The following is a 23,967-nucleotide window of genomic DNA, read 5'->3' as shown; positions in this document are numbered from 1 at the left end:
TTTGGCGAATCCGCAAAAAAACGATCTGTTCCCAGACAAATGGAGCAGCCAATTAATTATTGAAGGTTTTTTTTTCAAATGTTTTTTTTTTTTGCTCCGTCATTTAAAGGGATAGGTTGCCATTGGGCCAAAAATTTAAAATCTTTGGAAGCATTTAAAGATACAGATAAACAAAAAAAAATTGAGAAGAAATTATTAGCCAACAGGTTTGCTGGCCCTTTTACATCTCCTCCGTTTGTGAATTTTAGAGAGTCCCCATTAGGCCTAGTTCCTAAAAAAGTTCCTGGATCATTTAGACTAATTCATCACTTGTCCTACCCCAGAGAACATCATTAAATGATGAAATTGATAAATCAGTTGCTTCGGTTAAGTATTCTTCTTTTGATATGGCAATTGATCTACTTAGGTCCCAGGGTAAATTTCTCTGTAAGCAAAATCAGATATAAAATCAGCTTTTAGACTGTTACTCGTCAGGTTTTAACTCTTTAGGTTTTTTCTTTGAAGGTGAATTTTATTTTGACATGTGTTTGCCTATGGGATTCTCCCTTTCATGTCATTATTTTGAAACCTTTTCTTCAATTATTTAATGGGTAGTCGATTATGAAGTTGGTTTAGGTAGTTCCCTACATTTAGATGATTTCTTCTTTATTGGGCCAGCAGAATCTGTCGAATGTTTAAAACTACTGAATAAATTTCTAGCTATAACTGAGTATTTTGGAGTCCCTATAGCAAAAGAGAAAATGTTTTTTCCTTGTCATAGATTAGAATTTTTAGGTATAGTCATCGCCTCCCAGAAGATGGAGTGTAGTCTTCCTTACGATAATCTATAAAAGCTTATAGTTCTTTTGAAAAGTTTTTTTTTAGCTAACGTTTTGTTAACCCCTTAGTAATAGAGCCAATTTGCAGCTTAATGGCCAGGCCAATTTTTACAATTCTGACCACTGTCACTTTGAGGTTATAATTCTGGAACGCTATAACTGATCCCACTGATTCTGAGATTTTTTTTCGCGCCATATGGTACTTCATGTTAGTGGGTATTTTTTTTTTTATATGACTTGCGTTTATTTATGAAAAAAATAGATATATTGAAAAAAAATTTAAAATTTCACAATTTTCAAACTTTTAATTTTTATGCCCTTAAATCAGAGAGATATGTCACACAAAATAGTTAATAAATAACATTTTCCACATGTCTACATTACATCAGCACAATTTTAGAAACAATTTTTTTTTCGTTAGGAAGTTATAAGGGTTAAGAGTTGACCAGCGATTTCTTATTTTTACAACAAAATTTACAAAACCATTTTTTTTAGGGACCACACCACATTTGAAGTCAATAAAGGCTGTACATAACAGAAAATTAACCCTTTATGTGCTTCACAGGAACTGAAGCAATGTGGAAGGAAAAAATTAACATAACTTTTTTCAAACTTTTTTCTTCAGAACAAGTTTATTTTCACAAATGTAAAAAGAGAAAACCAACCACAAAATTTGTCAGGATCCTGTCAGCGCATGCCTGCAGCCTCCGCTGAGCAGGGACTCACCCGCACTGTAGGGGGGCCCGGGGTCAGGTACAGCCAGAAAGTACAGCTACACAGGACCTGTGGACGCTGATGTTTAGCAAGCAGTCACAGGACCTACGGTCATGTGACTGCAAGGGGGAGGGGCTTAGCATCCTGCTTTCAGAGATGGCAGGACACTATACAGAAATACTCAGAGTCAGGCAAAACAGAGGTCATTCACAGAGATATCAGTAAAGCACCAGGGATGAGACAGAATGGATAGTCAGGGCCAAGCAGAAGTCAAAACCAAACAGACATAGAAGCTACCAAGCAGAATACAAAGCAATATCCAGAGAACAGACCGAGTCATACACAGAGAATCAAGCAACCAGAACACAGCACAAACACACTCAGGGGTCACCACACAATGCCAAGGGTGAAAGTACAACTGATGGGGATGGGAGCATCTTGAGGCTATAAGAAGCCTCTCCCAGAACCAGGGAGAGGCCACAATCACAGCCCCATGTGTGCAGGTAAGCCTGCACCGGGATCACAACCTTTAACCCCAGAAATGTAAGTCATCAGTACTGGTTCCAGACATTAACCCCACGTGTGCGAGTCAAACCCGCACTGAGATCATGACAATTTGTTGTGCAATTTCTCCTGAATACGCTGATACCCCATATGTGGGGGTAAACCACTGTTTGGGAGCACGGCAGAGCTTGGAAGGGAAGAAGCGCCATTTGACTTTTTCAATGCAGAATTGGCTTGAAATTTGATTTGATGCCATGTCACATTTGGAGAACCACTGATGTACCTAAATACTGGAAACCCTCCACAAGTGACACCATTTTGGAAACTAGAACCCCCGAGGAACTTATCTAGATGTCGCTCCAAAATTTTTATTTTCACAAGGGTAACAGGAGAAATTAGACCCCCAAAGTTGTTGTGCATTTTGTCCTGATTACGCAGATACCCCACTTATGGGTAAACCACTATATGGGCGCATGGCAGAGCTCAGAAGGGAAGGAGTGCCATTTGATTTTTTCAATGTAGAATTGGCTGGAATTCTGACACCATGTTGTGTTTGGAGAGCCACTGATATGCCTAAACACTGGAAACCCCCCAACAAGTGACATCATTTTGGAAACGAGACCAACCAAGGGACTTATCTAGATGTGTGGTGAGCACTTTGAACCCACAATTGTTTCACTAAAGTTTATAATGTAGAGCTGTGAAAATAAACATTTTTTTACCACAAAAATGATCTTTTAGCCTGCAATTTTTTATTTTCCCTAGGGTATCCAGAGAAATTGGACCCCAAAAGTTGTTGTGCAATTTGTTCTGAGTACGCTGATGCCCAATACAGTATGTCGGGGAAACCACTGTTTGGGAGCATGGCAGAGCTCGGAAGGGAAGGAGCGCCCAAATCACTTTAGCCCAACTCTAACCCTAATGGGAAAATTGAAATAAATACTTTTTTTATTTTACTATTTTTCCCAAACTAAGGAGGTAATAAAGGGGGGTTGATCTACTATTTTTTTATTTTGATCGCTGTGATAGGGTCTTTCACAGTGATCAAAATGAACCAATATGAAAAATCTCCTATTGCTGCCAGAAGAAGATGCTGGCGCATGTAAGGGGTAAGCAGGAGCACCAAGGGACATCGGGAGGTACCAGGGGATCAAGGACCCTATTTCTCTCTCCTCTGATGTGCAATCACATCAGAGGAGAGAGAAATTAAATGGCAAATCGGACTTTTTTTGCGGTCATATTTAGAATGTTAATAATGGCGATCGCAACCCTGTGGTCGGTAAAAACTGACCCAAATCATGTTCTCGGCAGCAGAGACCCCAGATAAATTCCGACTCTGGGGGGCACTATACACTTTTTCCTCAGTGCCGTTAATTATCGGCGCTGTGGTTTAAGTACCCTTAACTGCCAGTGCTCATACTCACTGGCGATAAAATCGGACGATTGCAATCAGTTTTTAAATCGGATTGCACTCTGACCAATGTTAGTGAATGGGAGACATCTCACTTGTGATTTTTTTTCTCATCCAAAACTGGTCTGAGAAAAAAATCGCAGCATTCTGCAATTTGCAGCGATTTTTGCCAATACAAGTTAATGGGTGCGATTAAAAAAACGGAACAAAAACGGACCATCCGTTTTCCATCCATTTTAAACGGATACATTACCATTCTGTGGCATAGAACACTGTAAATGGTCCTGTAAATGACTGAAGAAAAATAGTTGCTGGGAAAAAAAAACGGATTGCAAACGGATGGAAAACGGAAGGAAAACGGATAGAAAACGGATGGAAAGATTAAGGCCTCATACCCATTGGCGATTAAAAAAACGGTCTGAGTTCTGGACTGGAAAAAAGGGTGGAGTGTTATGCCAGTGTCATGCGATTTCTATGCAATTTTTTTATTTTCCCATCCGTTTTTTTTTTCCCAGCCACTCTTTTTCTACAGTCATTTACAGGAGCATTTACAGTGTTCTATACCACAGAATGGTGATGTATCCGTTAAAAACGGATGTAAAACGGATGGTTCGTTTTTGGTCCGTTTTATTAATCGCACCCATTGACTTCTATTGTCAAAAATCGCTGCAAATCGCAGCATGCTGCGTTTTTTTCTCACACCGATTTTGGCTGAGAAAAAAATCGCAAGTGAGATGTCACCCATTCACTAACATGGGTCAGATTGCAATCTGATTAAAAATCGGATTGCAATCATCCGATTTAATCGCCAGTGAGTATGAGGCCTAAAAATCACATAGAAATCGCATGACACTCGCATAACACTCCTCCCTTTTTTACAGTCCAGAAATCGGACCGTTTTTTTAATCGCCAATGGGTATGAGGCCTTAAAGGCGTATTGGAGGTCGTCAACAGGTCAATGGCCTGAATTTTTTTATTCTATCCTGAGTGGTTAGGAATACTATTGTGCTTGAGTTATTTTCCATTTTAGTAGCTTTGGTCATTTGGGGTTCTTGTCTCGTGAATAAAGAAATTTTGCTTTTTCCACAAACCAAGGTGTAGTGTTAGCAATTAATATGTTAACGTAAAAAAAAAAATAACTGGGCTTCTAAAAATTTTACGGCATTTAGTGCTATATTGCTTGAAGCAGAATTTAGAAAAAGTAGACTTAATGTAATTAATGCAATTGTTTCTGCCCTTTCTCGCCATCAGTGATCAGCTTTTCATCAATTAGTCACAGAAGCAGAAGGGATAGCTTGCCCAAATCATCTTTGGGATCTATTAAGGGAATAATCCCGTATTACATCGAAAAGTCAATTTCAAATAGAAAATAGGCTGATTATTCCGCTGCATGGTGGCAATGGACCAATTTCTGTAAAAGAAACGGTTTTGATTATTTCAAAACTAGTGCAGTCTGCTTTACATTTTGCACAATTGTTAAGAGATAAAGGTTTCTCATATTCAGCCATATCTAAAGCATTAGCGGGGATATCTTTCTTTTTAAGTGAGAATCCTCCTTATAGCATTTTCCCAGTTAAACAGTTATTAAAGGGGCTCAGGCGTTGCTCTTTCAAAGCTGATGACAGGCGTCCAATCTCCATTGATCTCTTAAATGATTTATGGCTATCATTAGCCAATATATGCATTACTCATTATGAAACATTACTTTTTAGAGCGGCTTTTGTATTAGCATTTTTGCAGCTTCTAGAGTGGGTGAATTAATGTCTTTTAGTAAGTCAAAACCTTCGGATTTATCCATGATATAGAATTACATAATTCTCATGTTGTTATCTTGGAGAAGATTTGTGGATAATACCTGCGCTGCTGTAAAAAATCCGATGCAAACAAAGCCCTTAAATGATAGATCATCTCCTAAGGACGAAGTCCAAGGGCTTTGAAACACGTTGAGAGTGAATAAACCATCATCATCTCTGAATTTTTTTAATCAGATTTTTTACAATACAACACTACATTTGTGGTCACCAGCTTGACCAGTGGAGCTGCAGCAGCTGTCCACTCTGATGAGTTTGCATATGCTAACCTAAAGATATATATGGTGAGTGCAATCTGATTATTTGCTATGTTTTATCTATCGGATAAATCTCTATCTGCGCTTCTCTTTCAGCTTTTTTCTCTATAATTCTCATATTCTAATATTCATAAGGCAGTCAAAAACTGACCGATTAGGTAAAGGATATTCAACTAGGCTTATTGCAATTTCTGGTTCTAGAATTTGTCCGGTGAATAATTTAAAGGAATGGTTACAGGTTAGACTAGTTATGAAAGGCCCTCTTTTTCTTCATTTAAATGGTGAACCTGCTACAAAATATCAGTTCAGTTTTATTCTCAAAAAATGTTTGTCTACGCTTGGTAAATCTGATTTTAAAATCTCTTCACACTCTTTTAGAATCTGCACAGCAACAGAAGCAGCTTGGATCGGTTTGTGTCACAGTAAGATAATGAAGATTGGCAGAAGGGATTCTAAACGATTTAAACTGTATGTTAGACAGGATACAATGTTTCACTAATGCTTTTTAAATTCATATTTCAGGTCCTTGGATTGCGTGGATCTTAGGACATTCTTTCATATACTGGGCTCAGAAGAGAGCCAACATTAGAAACTACAACGAAAATTTATCATTTAATCCAGCTAAATTGCAAGTCTGGTGGCACAGTATGAGGGGAATGAGATGGTCTAACCTGTTAGAAGAAATGGAGAAATTATCGGTTATTTGGCCGGTACCTGACCTTGTTATAGTTCATCTAGGTGGTAATGATTTAGGGTACCGTTACACCTAGCAATGCACCAGCGATCCCGACTAGCAATATGACACGGTCAGGATCGCTGGTGCATCGCTAGGTGGTCGCTAGTGAGCTGCCACTCAGGCAGATCTCACCAGCGACATCGCTGGGGACGGGGATCGCTACTTACCTGTCAGACGGGGCGATCCTGCGTCCTCCCGCCCGGCTCCACGCGTCGCTCGTCATCACAGCAGGAAGCCCAGCAGGAAGTGACCGACGAGGAATGGTCCAGGAGCTTCTCGCGCGATCAGCGATAATCAGCGGGGGAGCCGGTCGGAGGCAAGTATCAGACATAGCGATATCGCTAGCAACATCGCTGCAACGTCACAAAATCGGTGACTTTACAGCAATATTGCTAGCGATATCGCAGTGTGTAACGGGGGCTTTAGGTAAAGCAGGCACTTTAGATTTATTGGCATTAATGAAAGACTTCTCATTGTTGAAATGTCGCTTTCATTCCAGTTATTTTGTTTTCTCTAATATCATCCCCCAGATTGATCTTGTCTAATCCAAGTCTTTTGTTCATGGATCGAATAAGGAAGAGTATTAATAAAGCAATGTCAAAATTCATGCATTCATTAGGTTCTTCATTTAAGCATCTCGACCTGGAGGGTTTAACACCAGGACAATATAGAAGGGACTGTGTCCACTTATCGGACATTGGTCTTGATATTGTTAACCTAGATTTTCAGACAATGATATAGAATTGGCTTTTTTGTTTTTTTTTTGGGGGGGGCCACATTTCTGAGATGTGGCATGTGGAAAATCGCCAAGCCTGGCTGGGTGGATTTGGTCTTATGGTTATGATTATGATATAATGGTGGTTATTTATTCATTTATGGTTATTTATTAAAGATTAAATACATTACTCTTAATAAACATCATGGCCTTTTCTCTATCCAACATTGGTGTTCTGGTGAATTCTTCCCGTATGGGTTTTGTGCTACCAAGGAGCAGGTTTTCTTAAATCTGCCTTGGACAAATAGCTTGCCCAAGACCAACAATTACTTTTACATTGCATTGCAATCACAGCTATGCCTGTGACTGCAATGCCCTCCAACGGCCTCAATATGCTTCTGGGCATATCCTGGGGGGGCACACAGTGACCCTCACATATGACACTGTTCACAGTTTCATAGTGACACCCACACACCCTCCCTTTTTTTTCAACTTTACTTTATTGTCATGATGTTTATTAATGGGGAAAATCACCCAGCCGGGCTAGGTGGATTTGGTCATGATAATGGTGGTTATTTATTCCTTTATGGTTATTTAGGGTATGTGCACACGCTGCGGATTCCGCTGCTTTTCTGCAGCGGTTTTGGCCGCTGCGGACACGCAGCAGCTTTAGCTGCGGTGTACAGTACCATTCAAATGAATGGTAAAAAAACCCCGCTGTGCTGACATTGCGGAAAAATCTGCGCGGATTTGCTGCGGTTTTGAAACCGCAGAAAGAATTGACATGTCAATTCTTTCTGCGGAATCCGCAGCGGGTTCCTATCTCCACCATTGTGGAGATGGTGAATCCGCAGGACCAAACCGCAGGCAAAACCGCAGATAATCTGCAGGTCATGGCCTTTTCTCTATCCAACATGGGTATCCAGGTGTATTATTTCTGTCAGTTACATCTGAATGAGTTTTGTGTACCATGTGTTATCCGAGTAACTTGGACATGCTCAAATAATATGTTTGATTCCCCTCGGCTGCATGATTTGTAGCTGTTAGACAGTCAAACACGAGGGGATTGCGCCTTTGTTAGGCAATCCCTGGAGGTTTTGATGCTGTCTATCAGCCACGATACATGCAGGGACTCGAATATATTATTTTAGCAAGCCGAAGATACTCGGACACACCCTAGCATACTCAGGTAACACCTTATCCGAGCACGTTCACTTATCACTAGTTGAGACTCTTGTTGGCATGGGACCACAATTCGATTTGCTAATGAGCAAAGTGGCTGAGACTCTAGTCAGCATATGACCACAACTGTGCAAATCTCAGATTTTCGGTTACAGTTACGACTGATGTTCTAGAAACTACAAGTTATTGCTTAAAGGGGTTGTTCCCTTTCAGCAAATTAATGTCCCCAGCTGGAGTAACAAACTGTGCTGTACTCACTTTCTCCGGGTCCAAGAGTGAGTCTTCGATGCTGCCCACTGCGTGGCATTATCTGCGCCATTGACATCACACTGTAATGTAAGTTGCATTTGCGTAGTGTTGAGACTAATGTTTCGTTTTTGAGAGCAGGCAGACGGCCGTATTTCTTGTGTGAGGATCAAATTGGAATACTCAGACTGACTGTTGGCTCTCCAGACCTGAGTGTGACAGCTGCATAGAAATACATCACGCTGTCACACTCAGGTCAGGAGAGGTGCTGGGCCAGTCCACACATTGAGATGCCATCATCGCACAAGAAATACATCCGTCTGTCTGTGCCCTTACGGTTATAGTGATGGGGTAAATCAAATAATTCTCATGTAATTTTATCTTCAAAATATCTCTTACAAGTATCCATCTAAGACCACATGCACACGTTCAGTATTTGGTGAGTTTTTTACCTCAGTATGTGTAATCCGAAACTAGGAGTGGGACAAACCGAGGAAAAGTAGAATAGAAACACGTCACCACTTCTGTATTTTTCACCCACTCCATTTTTTGGCTTACAAATACTGAGGTAAAATACTGACCAAATACTGAACGTGGACTAAAATTCATCCTAGGGAAATTGTAATGAATGGACAGTTCACCTAATTACAAAAAAGACACGGCACTCAATGAGCGAGAGGGAGGTGCACAAGTCGGGTAACCAACCAACTGTACAAAATATCACAAACTTGGCACTCAAAAAACAAAGGCAATTTCGCAGTTCCTTTATTGTTATCACATCCAATTCAACACATTCCTTTGAACGTTTTCGGTCAAACAACAGACCTTCATCAGAATAGGTTTCTCATGGTTGATTTAGCTAAAAAAAAGCTGTATGGGAAAACCCATATTCTGTAGGGTATGGTGTAATGGGTATGCAACTCGTGGTACTAAATATGTGACCAGATGTATTAAGGTAAAGAAGACGTCTCCTGGGAGCCGGCTCAAGAAGGCGAAGAGGCACTGTAGAGAAAAAGCGGTACATGCAAAGCCTCGTATGTGGGACTAATATGGCAGTTGATAGGCTGACAGCATATTGAGTACTAGGTTTACTGCCCCAAACTGGCCCTGTATATTAACAGGCAAGCCAGTGATGCCTTAAATGTGGGAATGTTGCGGCTATAACTAGATTGGTGGCATGTTGGATACTGCACTTAGAGTCCCAGGTGGATACTGTGGAGTATTCAGCTTGTGAGCTGTGTCCAGTGGTCCCACACTGATCACATGTAAATGAACCAGCGCTATAGGAGGGGGCACCAGGGGTGCAGCATAGCAGCGCTTAGCCTGTGTCCAAGGAATGTAAAGCAGCAGCCAGGGGCATGTTTCAAGTGTTTATTTCTGTTAATGTTGATGATTATGGCTTACAGCCAATGAAAACCCAGAAGTCATTATCTCAGTAAATTAAAATACTTTAAAACATCTGCTTGAAAAAATGATTTTAAAATCCGAAATGTTGGCCTACTGAAATGTACACTGCTCAAAAAAATAAAGGGAACACTTAAACAACAGAATATAACTCCAAGTAAATCAAACTTCTGTAAAATCAAACTGTCCAATTAGGAAGCAACACTGATTGACAGTCAGTTTCACATGCTGTTGTGCAAATGGAATAGACAACAGATGGAAATTATTGGCAATTATCAAGACACCCTCAATAAAGGAGTGTGAAAGCACATTCAACATTAAAAAGTGACCAAAACATCAGGCAGAAAGCATTGGTACTGAGCTGTGGTCAGTGGTCCCCACCTGCAGAACCACTCCTTTATTGAGGGTGTTATTGATGACAGATTCCCTTTAAATTTCCATCTCCAAAAAGCTTGTCAGCAGAGGGAAGCATGAAGTGCTCTAAAATTTCTTGGTAGACGGCTGAACTGACTTTGGGCTTGTTTGTAATGACTGTATAATATATGAATTTCACTTTTTGTATTGAAGAACTGAATTAAATTAACTTTTTGATGATATTCTAATTTTGTGAGATGCACCTGTATAGTAGTATAGCAAAACCCCAACAGAATAACGGTACTTCCCATAGAAAGAACATGTATACACTAATAGTCGAATTGTAAAAGTTAGAAGCAAAATATTCACTCGCCAAATAAACCAGTTGTGTAATACTGTGAATTGGAGCTTTGTCCCTCTGACCTGACATGTCCTCTGAAGGCTGGGCGAAACGGCTCTGACTCACAGTATTGCACAAGTGGTTTATTTGGTGAGTGAATATTTTACTTTAATATTTAACGAAGAAAAAACATTAGTGTCAGCAATTGGCAATTATAATCTTTCATCCGCTACAAAGAGCAACTTCCAACCACAACAATACAGAGAGCATGTATTTTCTATGCATATAGTATTAGAACCTGTGTCTCTCCTTTCATCACCTTTTGCTGAGTTTTTTAAAAATATTTTTCAATAAAATATCTATGGCTTTCACTTCATTGTATACTGGGTAACAAATAGACCTAGTTTATAAATATAAGAAAAACACTTTGTAAAATCCGTGCGTTTCTGCTTGTGCTTTTTACTGTTCATTTGAAGGCATGAAAAACCCAGTAGAAATGCTGAAAGAATTGACATGCTGCTGATTTAAAAATAAAAAAATAAAACTACTTTGAGGCTATGTGCACACGTATGCAGAAAATTTCTGCATAAAATCCTGAATCCTTCCCAGAAAATGCACGTTTTTTTCACACGTTTTCTGCGCATTTTTTGTGCGCTTTTTTGCACAAAAAACGTGCGTTTTTTGTGGTTTATTTCCGCGTGGTTCCAGACCCATAGAAAATAGCTAAAAATGTGGAATTTTCCGTGAATTAATGAGCATGATACGTTTTTTGCCGCAAAGCTTTTTTTTGCGGTAAAAAACGCATACATCTGCACAAAAATTGCGGAATTCATTTAAATGAATGGTAAGCTTCTTTTAAGCGTTTTTGACGCGGTTTATTTGGCAAAACCACGAAAAAAACGCTACGTGTGAACACAGCCTGATAGTTTAAATCCACAAAGAAAAAATAAGCCTCAGGTGCATGAGATTTCAGAAGTTTTATTCACTTTGCTGGTCCTGTAAAATACTCCACAGAAAAAAAACGTACTGTGTGAACAAACCTTAAGACTAGTACCAGGCTGATTTTTAAATTTTTCAAAATTAAAATAAATAAAATAGAAAACTACAACCCCTCTGCTATTTTGCCATGACTGACTATCTTCATACCCTTACAACAATTCTGATGTTCAGCACGTTTTGTTATTTACACATGTGAACTAATATGAAAGTCTAACCCTGATAAAGGCTGTGAGCTGGGTGTTAATATCACATTTCCATTATTCGTTATAAATACTGGTATAATCCATATATTGTGCAAAATATAGATTATTATTATTATACCCTGATGTACAATAAAAAAATTTTGTCAGGGTACCAAGTTAGCAAGAAATATTTATGTAAATACTTTTATGCCCAAAAAAGATAAAAGCATTCTAAGGCGTCACAGTGTCTTTCACTCTAGAAAATCTGAGTTTGATCCGATTTTCTCAGATGTGGAAAATGTTTCCACCGTCTCCATTTAGTCTGTGCATGAAAATTGAACCACACTCAGATGCCATCTGCACAGACATGAATGGCTGAGTGCGATCTATTAATCAGATGCAACTTGTGCATGGTGCGATCTTTTCCTTGGATGGACCCTTTCGGAGGAAATAAAAAAAAATTGGGACATGTGCGAAAAAATGCTATCAGTCAAAATGACTGATAACACTCGTCCATTTTTTTTTTTACACTAGGAAGACCTTAGCCTAAGAATGATGCCTTTATTGGCTAATCTGAAGAAATATATTTGTAAGTTATATGTCTGAGTAATTCATTTATAAAGTTATCTGATGAAGAAACCTCTGAACTCTGAAAATTTGCAAACATATTTTTTCTGGTTAGCCAATAGAGGTATCACTCCTAAAACACTTTTGCCTTTTTGAGCATAAATTTATTTACATTATTGTACCCTGAATGTATTATTTATCATACATTATGTTATCATGTATTGATTTACTATGCATTTCTTTCTTGTGCATTCTGCATTTACTCTAAGACGGAGTATGTAAAAACTTCTAAAGTTAAAGTTTCCACAGACAAATCTTTAATTCCGTTGAATATCCGTACAAATACAACTGAAGTCTTACCTTTGAGACTAAAAAGCCATGGGCATAGTCAAGAAGTTTCTGAGGGTATTCGAGTTCTTCAGAGGAGCACATGTTGGTGTGATGATGTGCAACAGCTCAGTCTGCTTTTATAAGCTGCCTTCCAACTGAGAGGTGTTACTCCAGAGGACTTAGCAGGGCTCAGACAATTGCTTTCTCATCTGACCTACTTATGAGGCACTTAGAGCCATACGAACCTTCAGGATATGGAAAATACAAATTACTTCTTTACTTTTACTCAAATTAATTTGCAGTTGAATTATAACTGTGTGCTAAGCATTACTCACTACATACGGCTGTTTTCAGATGTGCTGGTTTTGTGGCAATTTTTTGAAGCAGTTGTTTTACAAATAATTTACCTCATTATCTTTTTCATTTTGCTTACGACAGATCAAGCTTTTTTTTTCCTGATGTAAACTGTTTTTACTATAGGGAAAACGTGTCTGGCTCCATACAAGGGACTCTATCACAAGGAGATATATCTGACTGAGAAAACGATGAGTTTAGGGAGGAAGTGAAAGGGTTAAACCTTGGAACTTGTGCACATGGCTTTTACATACTCAGGACACTGATTCCACATGTGTCCTATGATGTTCGTTAACAAAATGCTCAAGAATGGTCATATACATTAGGCCGGTTTCACACGTCAGTGGCACCTGTACGTGTAGTGACAGTTTCCTCACGTACCAGAGACAATGACACACATAGATACGTTAAAATGAATGTGTCTCTGCACATGTCAGCGTGTTTTAACGTACACACGGTCCGTGTGCAAAACACGGAGACATGCCAGTGTTTGTAGGAGCACAGTCCGCAAAACGGGCTGAACACGGCACACGGAGAACAGTTCCCACTACTGTAAGTGCTGTTCCCTGGTGGCTGGTGCTGAAAGCGGCTGTCATTCTCTCCTGCTCTGCCGGCAACAGCGAGCAGGAGAGAATGAATGAAAACCCGATATGTGTCCCCCCTCTGTTTGTGATCCAGCCCATCAAAACTCACAGCTGGGGGCTGCTATTCTCAGGCTAGTAAGGGGCCATTGATATTGCCCCCCCCAGCCTAAAAACAGCAGCCCGCTGCTGCCCAGAAAAGGCGCATCTATTAGATGCGCCTATTTTGGAGCTTTGTCGGGTTCTTCCCACTTGCCCTGTAGCAGTGGCAAGTGTGGTTAATAAGGGGTTAATGTCACCTTTTTATTGTAAGATGACATTAAGCCCGGATTAGAAATGGACAGGTGTCAATAAGACAATAAGACACCTATCCATTATATAATCCTAGAGTTATTCAAGGGTTAAATAAACACACACACAATAAGAACAATGTATTTTAATGAAAGAATACACTACACACAGTGTTGAAATCTTTATTATACTCCTAATCCCATAGCGAAGCCATTGGTCACCTGTAAAAAATATGCGGCAAAAAGAGGTACCACGTATCCACAGTACACATGGCACAGTAATGAAGCAGTCCCTGGTAGGTACAGTAATGTAGTGTCTCTGGTTGGCACAGCAATGGAGAAGTCTCTGGTTGGCACAGTAATGGGGCAGTCTGGTTGGCACAGTAATGAAGCAGTCTCTAGTTGGCACAGTAATGGAGCAGTTTCTGGTTGGCACAGTAATGGAGCAGTCTCTGGCAAAGTAATGTACAGTCTCTGGTTGGCACAGTAATGGAGAAGTCTCTGGTTGGCACAGTAATGAAGCAGTCTGTGATTGGCACAGTAATAAAACAGTCTCTGGTTGGCACAGTAATGTACATTCTCTGGTAAGCACAGGAACGGAGCAGTCTCTGGTTGGCACAGTAATGTACAGGAAGGAAAAAAAAGAAGGGTAATCCAGCTGGTGAAAAAAGGTTGATTTATTAAAAAATTTGACAAAAATTATATACCGCAGAGCTAGCGTGGTAACACAGCAATGCGTTTCAAACGCAAGCTGTGTTCTTTGTCAGAGCTGCATGAGGAATGACAATAGAACAATTTATACAAACATGATCAGAAAACCACTCCCCCCAACAAGTCACATGATTACAAAAATGAATCAACATCAAATGCATAATATTAAAAAAGACAAAAAACATCGTTCATAGGCTTAATAGCGGGCAGGAACTTAGTAATGAAATAACAATTATATGTGGAGATTTAACCTCTTTACTCCCAAGGGTGGTTTGCACGTTAATGACCGGGCCAATTTTTACAATTCTGACCACTGTCCCTTTATGAGGTAATAACTCTGGAACACTTCCATGAATCCCGGTGATTCTGACAATGTTTTCTCGTGACATATTGTACTTCATGTTAGTGGCAAAATTTAATCCATATAACTTGCATTTATTTGTGAAAAAAACAGAAATTTGGTGAAAATTTTGAAAATTTTGCAATTTTCCATCTTTAAATTTTTATGCCCTTAAATCACAGAGATATGGCACACAAAAAATGTAAGAAATATCATTTCTCACACGTTTACTTTATATCAGCACAATTTTGGAACCAAAATTTTTTTTTGTTAGGAAGTTATAAGGGTTAAAAGTTGACCTGCGATTTCTCATTTTTACAACACCATTTTATTTTTAGGGACCACATCCCATTTGAAGTCACTTTGAGGGGTCTATATGATAGAAAATACCCAAAAGTGACACCATTCTAAAAACTGCACCCCTTAAGGTGCTCAAAACCACATTCAAGAAGTTTATTATTATTTCAGGTGCTTCACAGGAATTTTTTAATGTTTTAAAAAAATGAACATTTAACTTTTTTTTCACAAAAAATTACTTCAGGTTCAATTTTTTTAATTTACCAAGGGTAACAGGAGAAAGTAGACTGCAAAAGTTATTGTGCAATTTGTCCTGAGTATGCTGATAGCTGATATGTGGGGGGAACCACTGTTTCGGCGCATGGCAGAGCTCGGAAGGGAACGAGCGCCATTTGACTTTTTCAACGCAAAATTGGCTAGAATTGACATCGGCGCCATATCACATTTGGAGAGCCCCTGATGTGCCTGAACAGTAGAAACCCCTATAAGTGACCCCATTTTGGAAACCAGACCCCCAAAGGAACTTATATAGATGCGTGGTGAGCACTTTGAAGCCCCAAGTGCTTCACAGAAGTTTATAACGCCCGGACGTGAAAATAAAAAAATCATATTCTTTCCAAAAAAATGATCTTTTAGTCCCCAATTTTTTTATTTTCCCAAGGGTAACAGGGGAAATTGGACACCAAAAGTTGTTGTACAATTTTTCCTGAGTACGCTGATACCCCATATGTGGGAGAAAACTACTGTCTGGGCACACATCGGGGCTCGGAAGGGAAGTAGTGACGATTTGGAATGTAGACTTTGATGGAATGGTCTGCGGGTGTCATGTCGCATTTTGGAGAAATTACCTCAGGTCCAATTTTTTTATTTTACCAAGGGTAACAAGAGAAATTGGACCGCAAAAGTTGTTCAATTTGTCCTGAGTAGGCTGATACCCCATATGTGGGGGTAAAACACTGTTTGGGCGCATGGCAGAGCTTGGAAGGGAAAGAGCACCGTTTGACTTTTTCAATGCAGAAATGGCTGGAATTGAGATCAGACGCTATGTTGCATTTGGAGAGCCCCTGATGTGCCCAAACAGTGGAAACCCACCAATTCTTACTGCAACCCTAACCCCAACACACCCCTAACCCTTATATCAGCCCTAACCCTAGCCCTAACCCTAATGGGAAAATGGAAATAAATACATTTTTTTAATTTTATTATTTTTCCCTAACTAAGGGGGTGATAAAGGGGCATTTGATATACTTTTATGGTGGGTTTTTATGTTTGGCAGCTGTCACACACTAAAATATGCTTTTTATTGTAAAAATAGCTTTTGCATCACCACATTTTGAGAGCTATAATTTTTCCATATTTTGACCCCCAGAGTCATGTGAGGTCTTATTTTTTGCGGGACGAGTTGACGTTTTTATTGTTACCATTTTCGGGTAGACATGACATTTTTTTTAGACCGATTTTTGGGACATAAAATGAACAAAAAACAACATTTCATGAACTTCTTTTGGGGGGGGCGTTTACACCATTCCGCGTGTGGTAAAATTGATAAAGGAGTTTTATTCTTCGGGTCGGTATGATTACAGTGATACCTCATATATATCTTTTTTATGTTTTGGCGCTTTTATACAATAAAAACAATTTTATGTAAAAAATAATTATTTTTGCATCGCTTTATTCTGCGAGCCTTATCTTTTTTATTTTTTCGCTGATGAACTGTGTGGCAGCTCGTTTTTTGCATGACAAGATGATGCTTTCAGCAGTATCATGTTTATTCATATCTGTCTTTTTGATCGCGCGTTATTGCACTTTTTGTTCGGCGGTATGATGAGAAAGCATTGTTTTTTTGCTTTGTTTTGTTTTTTTTTGAAGGGGTTCACTAAAAGGGTTAACTAGTGGGACAGTTTTATAAGGCGGGTCGTTACGGACACGGCGATACTAAATATGTGTACTTTTATTGTTTGTTTTTTGTACTTACAAAAAAAGAATTTATTAGGGAATATTTTTTTTAATTTATATAGGAATTTTTTAAAAATTATTTTTACACGTGTTTTTTTTTTTTACTTTATTACTTTTTCCCAGGTGGGGACATCACTGTCTAGTGTCAGATCGCTGATCGCTGATCTGACACTTTGCAGTGACCTGTGTCAGATCAGCGATCTGACCGGCACTGCAGCAGGCTTTCTCAGCGCCTGCTCTCAGCAGGTACTGAGAAAGCCGCCTCCCTGCAGGACCCCAAAGGCCACCGCGGACATTTTGGATCTGGGGGCCTGTAGGGAGGAGACCCTCAGAGCAGCGCGAGCACATAGTGCCGGGTGTCAGCTGTGATAATCAGCTGACACCCGACCACGATCAGCGACACTCCCCCCGGGAGCGCAGCTGATCGCGTGTGACGTACTATTCCGTCCATGAGACTTAGGTCCCAGGTCACATGGACGGAATAGTACGTCCAATGTAGGAAAGGGGTTAAGCCAGAGGGGTTGCATGTATTTAGATAAAACATCCAAAATGCCTCCCGGTCCCGAAGACGCTTCCGAATGTCTCTTCCTCTTAATGGCAGACAGACCTTTTCAATAGCATAAACTTGAAATGAAGCAGTATTGCGTTCATGATGCTGTACAAAGTGTCTGGAAGCCTGGGACATTGTGCGGAAAGAATCAGAAATGTTGTAAATATCGCTCAAATTATCAGAAATGCGTTTTTTAAATTTTGGATAGTGCAAACAACATACATTTTATTACAAATAGAGCAATTGATAATATAAATCACATTTTCAGTATTGCAATTAAGATACTGTTTTATATTAAATTGTTTGGATGCATCAGAATTATGAAAACTTTTTGTAATTGAAACAAATTGACACATTCTGCAACGATTGTGCCCACATAAAAACCCTTACAATTAAGCAAGGTGTAACCATTATGTTTGTTCTTATTATGGGGACCTGACAAAACATTACCCAAGGTTTGTGCTCATTTAGCCACTACAGCACAACCTGGTTTGAGAATTTTTGACAATAGTGCGTCTTCTTCCAAAAGAAGAAGATATTTATAAAATAATTTTTAATATCAGAGAATTATGGACTGTACTGTAAAGAAAGTACAGGTTTATTGTTCCATTTTCTACTATAAGATGCAGTATTGTCCAAAAGATCAGTGCGATTTATTTTTTCTTTCCACTATTTTTTTTGCTCTATTTAGCATCCAGCTAGGATATCCTCTGTTCCTCAATTTTTTTCACTTTCCTGAAGTTCCCCCCTTAGCTTGGTTTTTATTCTTACAATTGCGTTTGATGCGAGTACAGATTTAATTGTATGTCTAGGATGACATCTAAACGCACGTAAAACGCTATTACCAGACAATGGTTTGCAAAAAGTCGAAATCGAAATGGTATTACCTGTGCCCATAAAAAGATCTAAAAAAGAAATTTAAGATTCATGAGTGGTTGATGAGAAAGAATGCCCATACTAATTACTGTTGATATACTGTACAAAATCAGGTATGGGCGATACATCGCCCCTCCAAATAAACAGGAGATCGTCAATGTATCTCCCACACCAGTGGGTGAGCTGGCCAATTCTTCTTTTGTATTTCTTACAGTAATGTACAGTCTCTGGTTGGCACAGTAATGGGACAGTCTCTGGTCAGCACAGTAATGGGGAAGTCTCTGGTTGGCACAATAATGTAGTCTCTGGTTGGCACAGTAATGGAGCAGTCTCTGGTTGGCACAGTAATGGAACAGTCTCTGGTTGCCACAGTAATGGGGCAGTCTCTGGTTGGCACAGTAATGGGGCAGTCTCTGGTTGGCACAGTAATGGAACAGTCCCTGGTTGGCACAGTAATGGGGCAGTCTCTGGTTGGCACAGTAATGGAACAGTCCCTGGATGGCACAGTAATGGGGCAGTCCCTGGTTGGCACAGTAATGGAGTGGTCTCTGGTTGGCACAATAATGTAGTCTCTGGTTGGCACAGTAATGGAGCATTCTCTGGTTGGCACAGTAATTGGGCAGTCTCTGGTTGGCACAGTAATGGAGCAGTCTCTGGTTGGCACAGTAATGGGGCAGTCTCTGGTTGGCACAGTAATGAAGCAGTCTCTAGTTGGCACAGTAATGGGGCAGTCTCTAGTTGTCACAGTAATGGAACAGTCCCTGGTTGGCACAGTAATGGGGCAGTGTCTGTTTGGCACACTAATGGAACAGTCCCTGGTTGGCACAGTAAAGGGGCAGTCTCTGGTTGGCACAGTAATGGAGTAGCCTCAGGTTGGCACAGTAATGTAGTTTCTAGTTGGCACAGTAATGGGGCAGTCACTGGTTGGCATAGTAAGGGGCAGTCTCTGGCTGGCACAGTAATGGAGCAGTCTCTGGTTGGCACAGTAATATTCAGTCTCTGGTTGGCACAGTAATGGGGCAGTCTCTGGTTGGCACAGTAATAAAGCAGTCTCTAGTTGGCACAGTAATGGGGCAGTCTCTAGTTGGCAGAGTAATGGAACAGTCCCTGGTTGGCACAGTAATGGGGCAGTGTCTGTTGGCACACTAATGGAACATTCCCTGGTTGGCACAGTAATGGGGCAGTCTCTGGTTGGCACAGTAATGGGGAAGTCTCTGGTTGGCACAGTAATGGGGCAGTCTCTGGTTGGCACAGTAATGGAACAGTCCCTGGTTGGCACAGTAATGGGGCAGTCCCTGGTTGGCACAGTAATGGAACAGTCCCTGGTTGGCACAGTAATGGGGCAGTCTCTGGTTGGCACAGTAATGGAGCAGTGTCTGGTTGGCACAGTAATGGGGCAGTCTCTGGTTGGCACAGTAATGGGTCAGTCTCTGGTTGGCACAGTAATGGAACAGTCCCTGGTTGGCACAGTAATGGGGCAGTCTCTGGTTGGCACAGTAATGGAACAGTCCCTGGTTGGCACATTAATGGGGCAGTCTCTGGTTGGCACAGTAAAGGAGTAGTTTCAGTTTGGCACAATAATGTAGTCCATGGTTGGCACAGTAATGGAGCAGTCTCTGGTTGGCACAGTAATGGGGCAGTCTCTGGTTGGCACAGTAATGGGGCAGTCTCTGGTTGGCACAGTAATGAAGCAGTCTTTAGTTGGCACAGTAATGGGGCAGTCTCTCGTTGGCACAGTAATGGAACAGTCCCTGGTTGGCACAGTAATGGGGCAGTGTCTGTTTGGCACACTAATGGAACAGCCCTTGGTTGGCACAGTAATGGGGCAGTCTCTGGTTGGCACAGTAATGGAGTAATCTCAGGTTGGCACAGTAATGGAGTAATCTCAGGTCGGCACAGTAATGGGGCAGTCACTGGTTGGCATAGTCAGGGGCAGTCTCTGGCTGGCACAGTAATGAAGCAGTCTTTGGTTGGCACAGTAATATTCAGTCTCTGGTTGTCACAGTAATGGGGCAGTCTCTGGTTGGCACAGTAATGGAGCAGTCTCTGGTTGGCATAGTAATGGAGCAGTCTCTGGCATAGTAATAGGGCAGTCTCTGGTTGGCACAGTAATGGAGCAGTCTCTGGTTGGCACAGTAATGGGGCAGTCTGACTGGCTCAGTAATGGGGCAGTCTCTGGTTGAAACAGTAACATACAGTTTCTGGTTGGCACAGTAACATACAGTCTCTGGCACATTAATGTACAGTCTCTGGATGGCATAGTAATGGAGCAGTCTCTGGTTGGCACAGTAATGTACAGTCTCTGGTTGGCATAGTAATGGGGCAGTCTCTGGTTGGCACAGTAATGTACAGTCTCTGGCACAGTGATGGGGTAGTCTTTGATTGGCACAGTAATGGAGCAGTGTCTGGTTGGCACAGTAATGTAGTCTCTGCTTGGCACAGTAATGTACAGTCTCTAGTTGGCACAGTAATGGGGCAATGTGAGGAAAATATATCTCATTCGAAGGGGAATATATTTAGTTATCCCACCTCTGCCAACAATATGTCACGAACTGCAGGGATTTATGTATATCCCACTTTCCAGTTCTGGTTTGGAACTCGCAGCTCTCTGGCGCCCCCTTACCCTCAGGTCAGACAGGGAACTGCACCTAGGATAAGTAGTCGCTAAACAGGCCGCCTGGATGTGTACTTGCTATTAGGCATGCTGCAGCGAGGGAAATATAACTACTCCCAGCCGCAGGCAGGCAATACACTTACAAAACCCGTTCCATCACTGCCAGCTTTGCCCAACAAGCCCAGGACACGGCGCCACCATCAGCTCCTATCACAATGATTAGTAACGGGTCATGAGCCAACTCAATCAGTAGTGAACTTAGCCTCAGAGGACGTGAAGATACGTTAAAGAGCAAGGAGAAACGAAGCTAGTAATTTTATAGATTTTACTGCAAAAATGTAAGGCTGTGTTTACAAAAGGTATAAAAGATATTAGAAAGGGAGACAATTGAACATTGTCACGTCGCTGTCAGACTCAGGGCCTGCTGTTCCGGCTTCGGCCACTAGGAGGTGCCGGACTGACACTTCGCCACCAGACTCGGGGCCTGCTGTTCCAGTCTCGGTCACTAGGAGGCGCCGGGCCGTCACGTCACCGTCAGACTCGGGGACAGCTGTTCCTGCCTCGACCACTGGGAGGCGCCATGGTTCACCTCAGGGTGAGGGTGGTGACAGAGAAGAGGCCCCTGCGCAGGCATCTGGTGGCTGCAGGCTCCTCCCCTCTGTCAATCATGTAGGGCTTACTGCATGTCCGTCTGGCCTGGTCCTGGGGGCAGTCCTGGTTACATCATCAGTCCGGGAGCCTGTGAGGGATGACCTAATCCCTCAAATACCTTGGGACTGGTCTTGCAAGCCGCCGGATATATTCTTGGTTCCCCTGCGTGCTACTGTGTAATTTGCTATAGTTAAACTCTGACCTCAGCCTGGATTTCTGACCATCCTATTGCCTGCCAATTTTGTACCTTGCTGCCCTCCTGGTTTTACTTACCCTGGCCTGGAATTTTGACTCTCCTTCTGTCTGCTGATTTCGTACCTCTGCTGCCCTCCGGCCTCCGACTCCTGCCTCCTGACTTTGATTACAGGTTTTAGTTTTAACCCTTTGGCGGCCGTCCTGCTCTGGTCCACTGCTCCTCTGAACAGCTACCCCCGGGGCCTTGCTACAATTCCAGATCCCTGTATAGGGGTTAAGGGTCTCGGGGTTACTCGGGGTGCTGTTCCTACTGCAGCCCAGATTTGCAGACAGCCATCACAAACATACGTAGAAACGATTACAAAATATCAGGGATTAAAAGAAGAAAAGCACTTACAATTGCTTAAGTCATTTCACAGCAGACCATGCGGTGCGAGGGGGAGGGGCGATACATCAAAGTGCATCACAGATCCTATCTGCATCAGGTTTCCAGGGAAAAAGCTGCTGCCAAATGAGCTTACACTCTCTTATACCCCCTGGTCGTGACATCACTAAGGTGGGTGGAGCTAACGAAGCACTCCCTTTATTCCAGAGTTGAAAACTTGCTAAAACCTTATTAATTCCATAACTCGGCCGGAATACTTAGCAAAATGAGGGCGGAACCATCACCAATCTTGTTTTGGAATTAGCTTTCTATCAAATCTAAACATAGAGTGGTTATTCGACTCAGTTCAGGAGAAATCCATTTCTCGGATTCTGCTGGTGCCAGACCTTAGGAAAAGGTGCTAGAGTGTAGTTTTAACATCGCAGGTCCAAATATGTAATTTTTGTATCTCTGTCACTGAATGGGACCATGTTATTCCATCTTTAATAACTCCCACATATAACAAAGGACGCACATGTTGGACACAATGAACTGGTTTCTGCTAATTAACACTTTTCTGAGGGAGAAGTAGGAGAGGTTTAGTATTGCATGCAGGCGAAGTGAAGGGAGTTAGGGAGAGAGAGAGCTCGCAGCCATGACAGGGGGGAAGGAGGGGAGCAAAAACCCACAGCGTGTCTGTACAGCTATGGAACCATCTGGAAGGGTACTCTGAGAGTGAGCATATTTGTAGTATCATTACAGCGGACAATGAGGATGAAGATCACCGGTACTATGAAGAAAGTGGACCAGTGCTCTCTGCGCCAGCTGTAGCTAACGCTCCATGGATCCTGCAGAAGAAAAGGAAAAGCTGGGACCTGTACTCGCCACCGCCGCCATCCAGTCGGGACACAGTCACGACCCAGAAGCCATCTCTGGTTGGCACAGTAATGTACAGTCTCTGGGTGGCACAGTAATGGGGCAGTCTTTGGTTGGCACAGTAAAGAAGCAGTGTCTGGTTGGCACAGTAATTTACAGTGTTATGAAAGGGTCACCGAGGAGGATGGCAGGAACAGGCTAAGCCACCAGGAAACCAGAGAGGTTGGTAACTCTGCGGATTGCAGACCCCTAATCCTAACAACACAACTAGCAGTAGCCGTGGAGCATTCCAACGATGCCCTAGATGCCTCAGCACAGCCGGAGAACTAACTAAGCCTAAAGCCAGAAAGGTGAAATCTAAACTGCCCCAGAGCAGACAGCCCCCAAACATATATTGTCAGTGAGACAAGATGAGACACAAACATAGGCAGAAAATAGACTGAGCAAAAGGTGGGGCCCAAGCTGTCAAGATAGGACAGGACAGAAAAGATACTGTCTGCAATCACGCAAAAACCCTAAAAAATCCAACACATCTGATATACAAAAAACCTGAGGCCACACAACCTCACCCCCACTAGATCATCACTCTGGTGTGAACTGGAAGCAAAGCAAAAGATACTAATATAACAGGGGACTGAACAAACTGACACAAGCTGTAACATATGGAGCGGGGCCCAGTGCTGCCCCCAGCAGGGAGTACGCTGAACCCTCGCAACAAAGCAGAAACCAAAAAAAGGCACAA

At 41.6% G+C, this 23,967-nt stretch overlaps 1 protein-coding gene across 2 annotated transcripts in view; it reads right to left on the bottom strand.

Annotated features, from left to right (window-relative positions):
- The window catches only part of LOC141080600 (acetylserotonin O-methyltransferase-like), a 109,091-nt gene extending 96,337 nt beyond the window's left edge, over positions 1-12,754 (bottom strand). The window contains exon 1 of one of the 2 annotated variants that reach the window (XM_073565936.1): positions 12,601-12,754. In XM_073565936.1, coding sequence (XP_073422037.1) covers positions 12,601-12,672 — 72 coding nt within the window. In that variant the 5' untranslated portion in view covers positions 12,673-12,754. The remainder of the gene's footprint in view (positions 1-12,600) is intronic. The other variant, XM_073565935.1, reaches the window with a different exon arrangement.
- Between the last annotated feature and the right edge of the window lie 11,213 nt (positions 12,755-23,967).

Source organism: Dendrobates tinctorius, unplaced genomic scaffold (assembly GCF_039654945.1).
Source record: "Dendrobates tinctorius isolate UK_male_01 unplaced genomic scaffold, ASM3965494v1 ptg000016l, whole genome shotgun sequence".
NCBI classification, from domain to species: Eukaryota; Metazoa; Chordata; class Amphibia; order Anura; family Dendrobatidae; genus Dendrobates; species Dendrobates tinctorius.
This window is presented reverse-complemented; position numbering and strand designations above follow the sequence as displayed.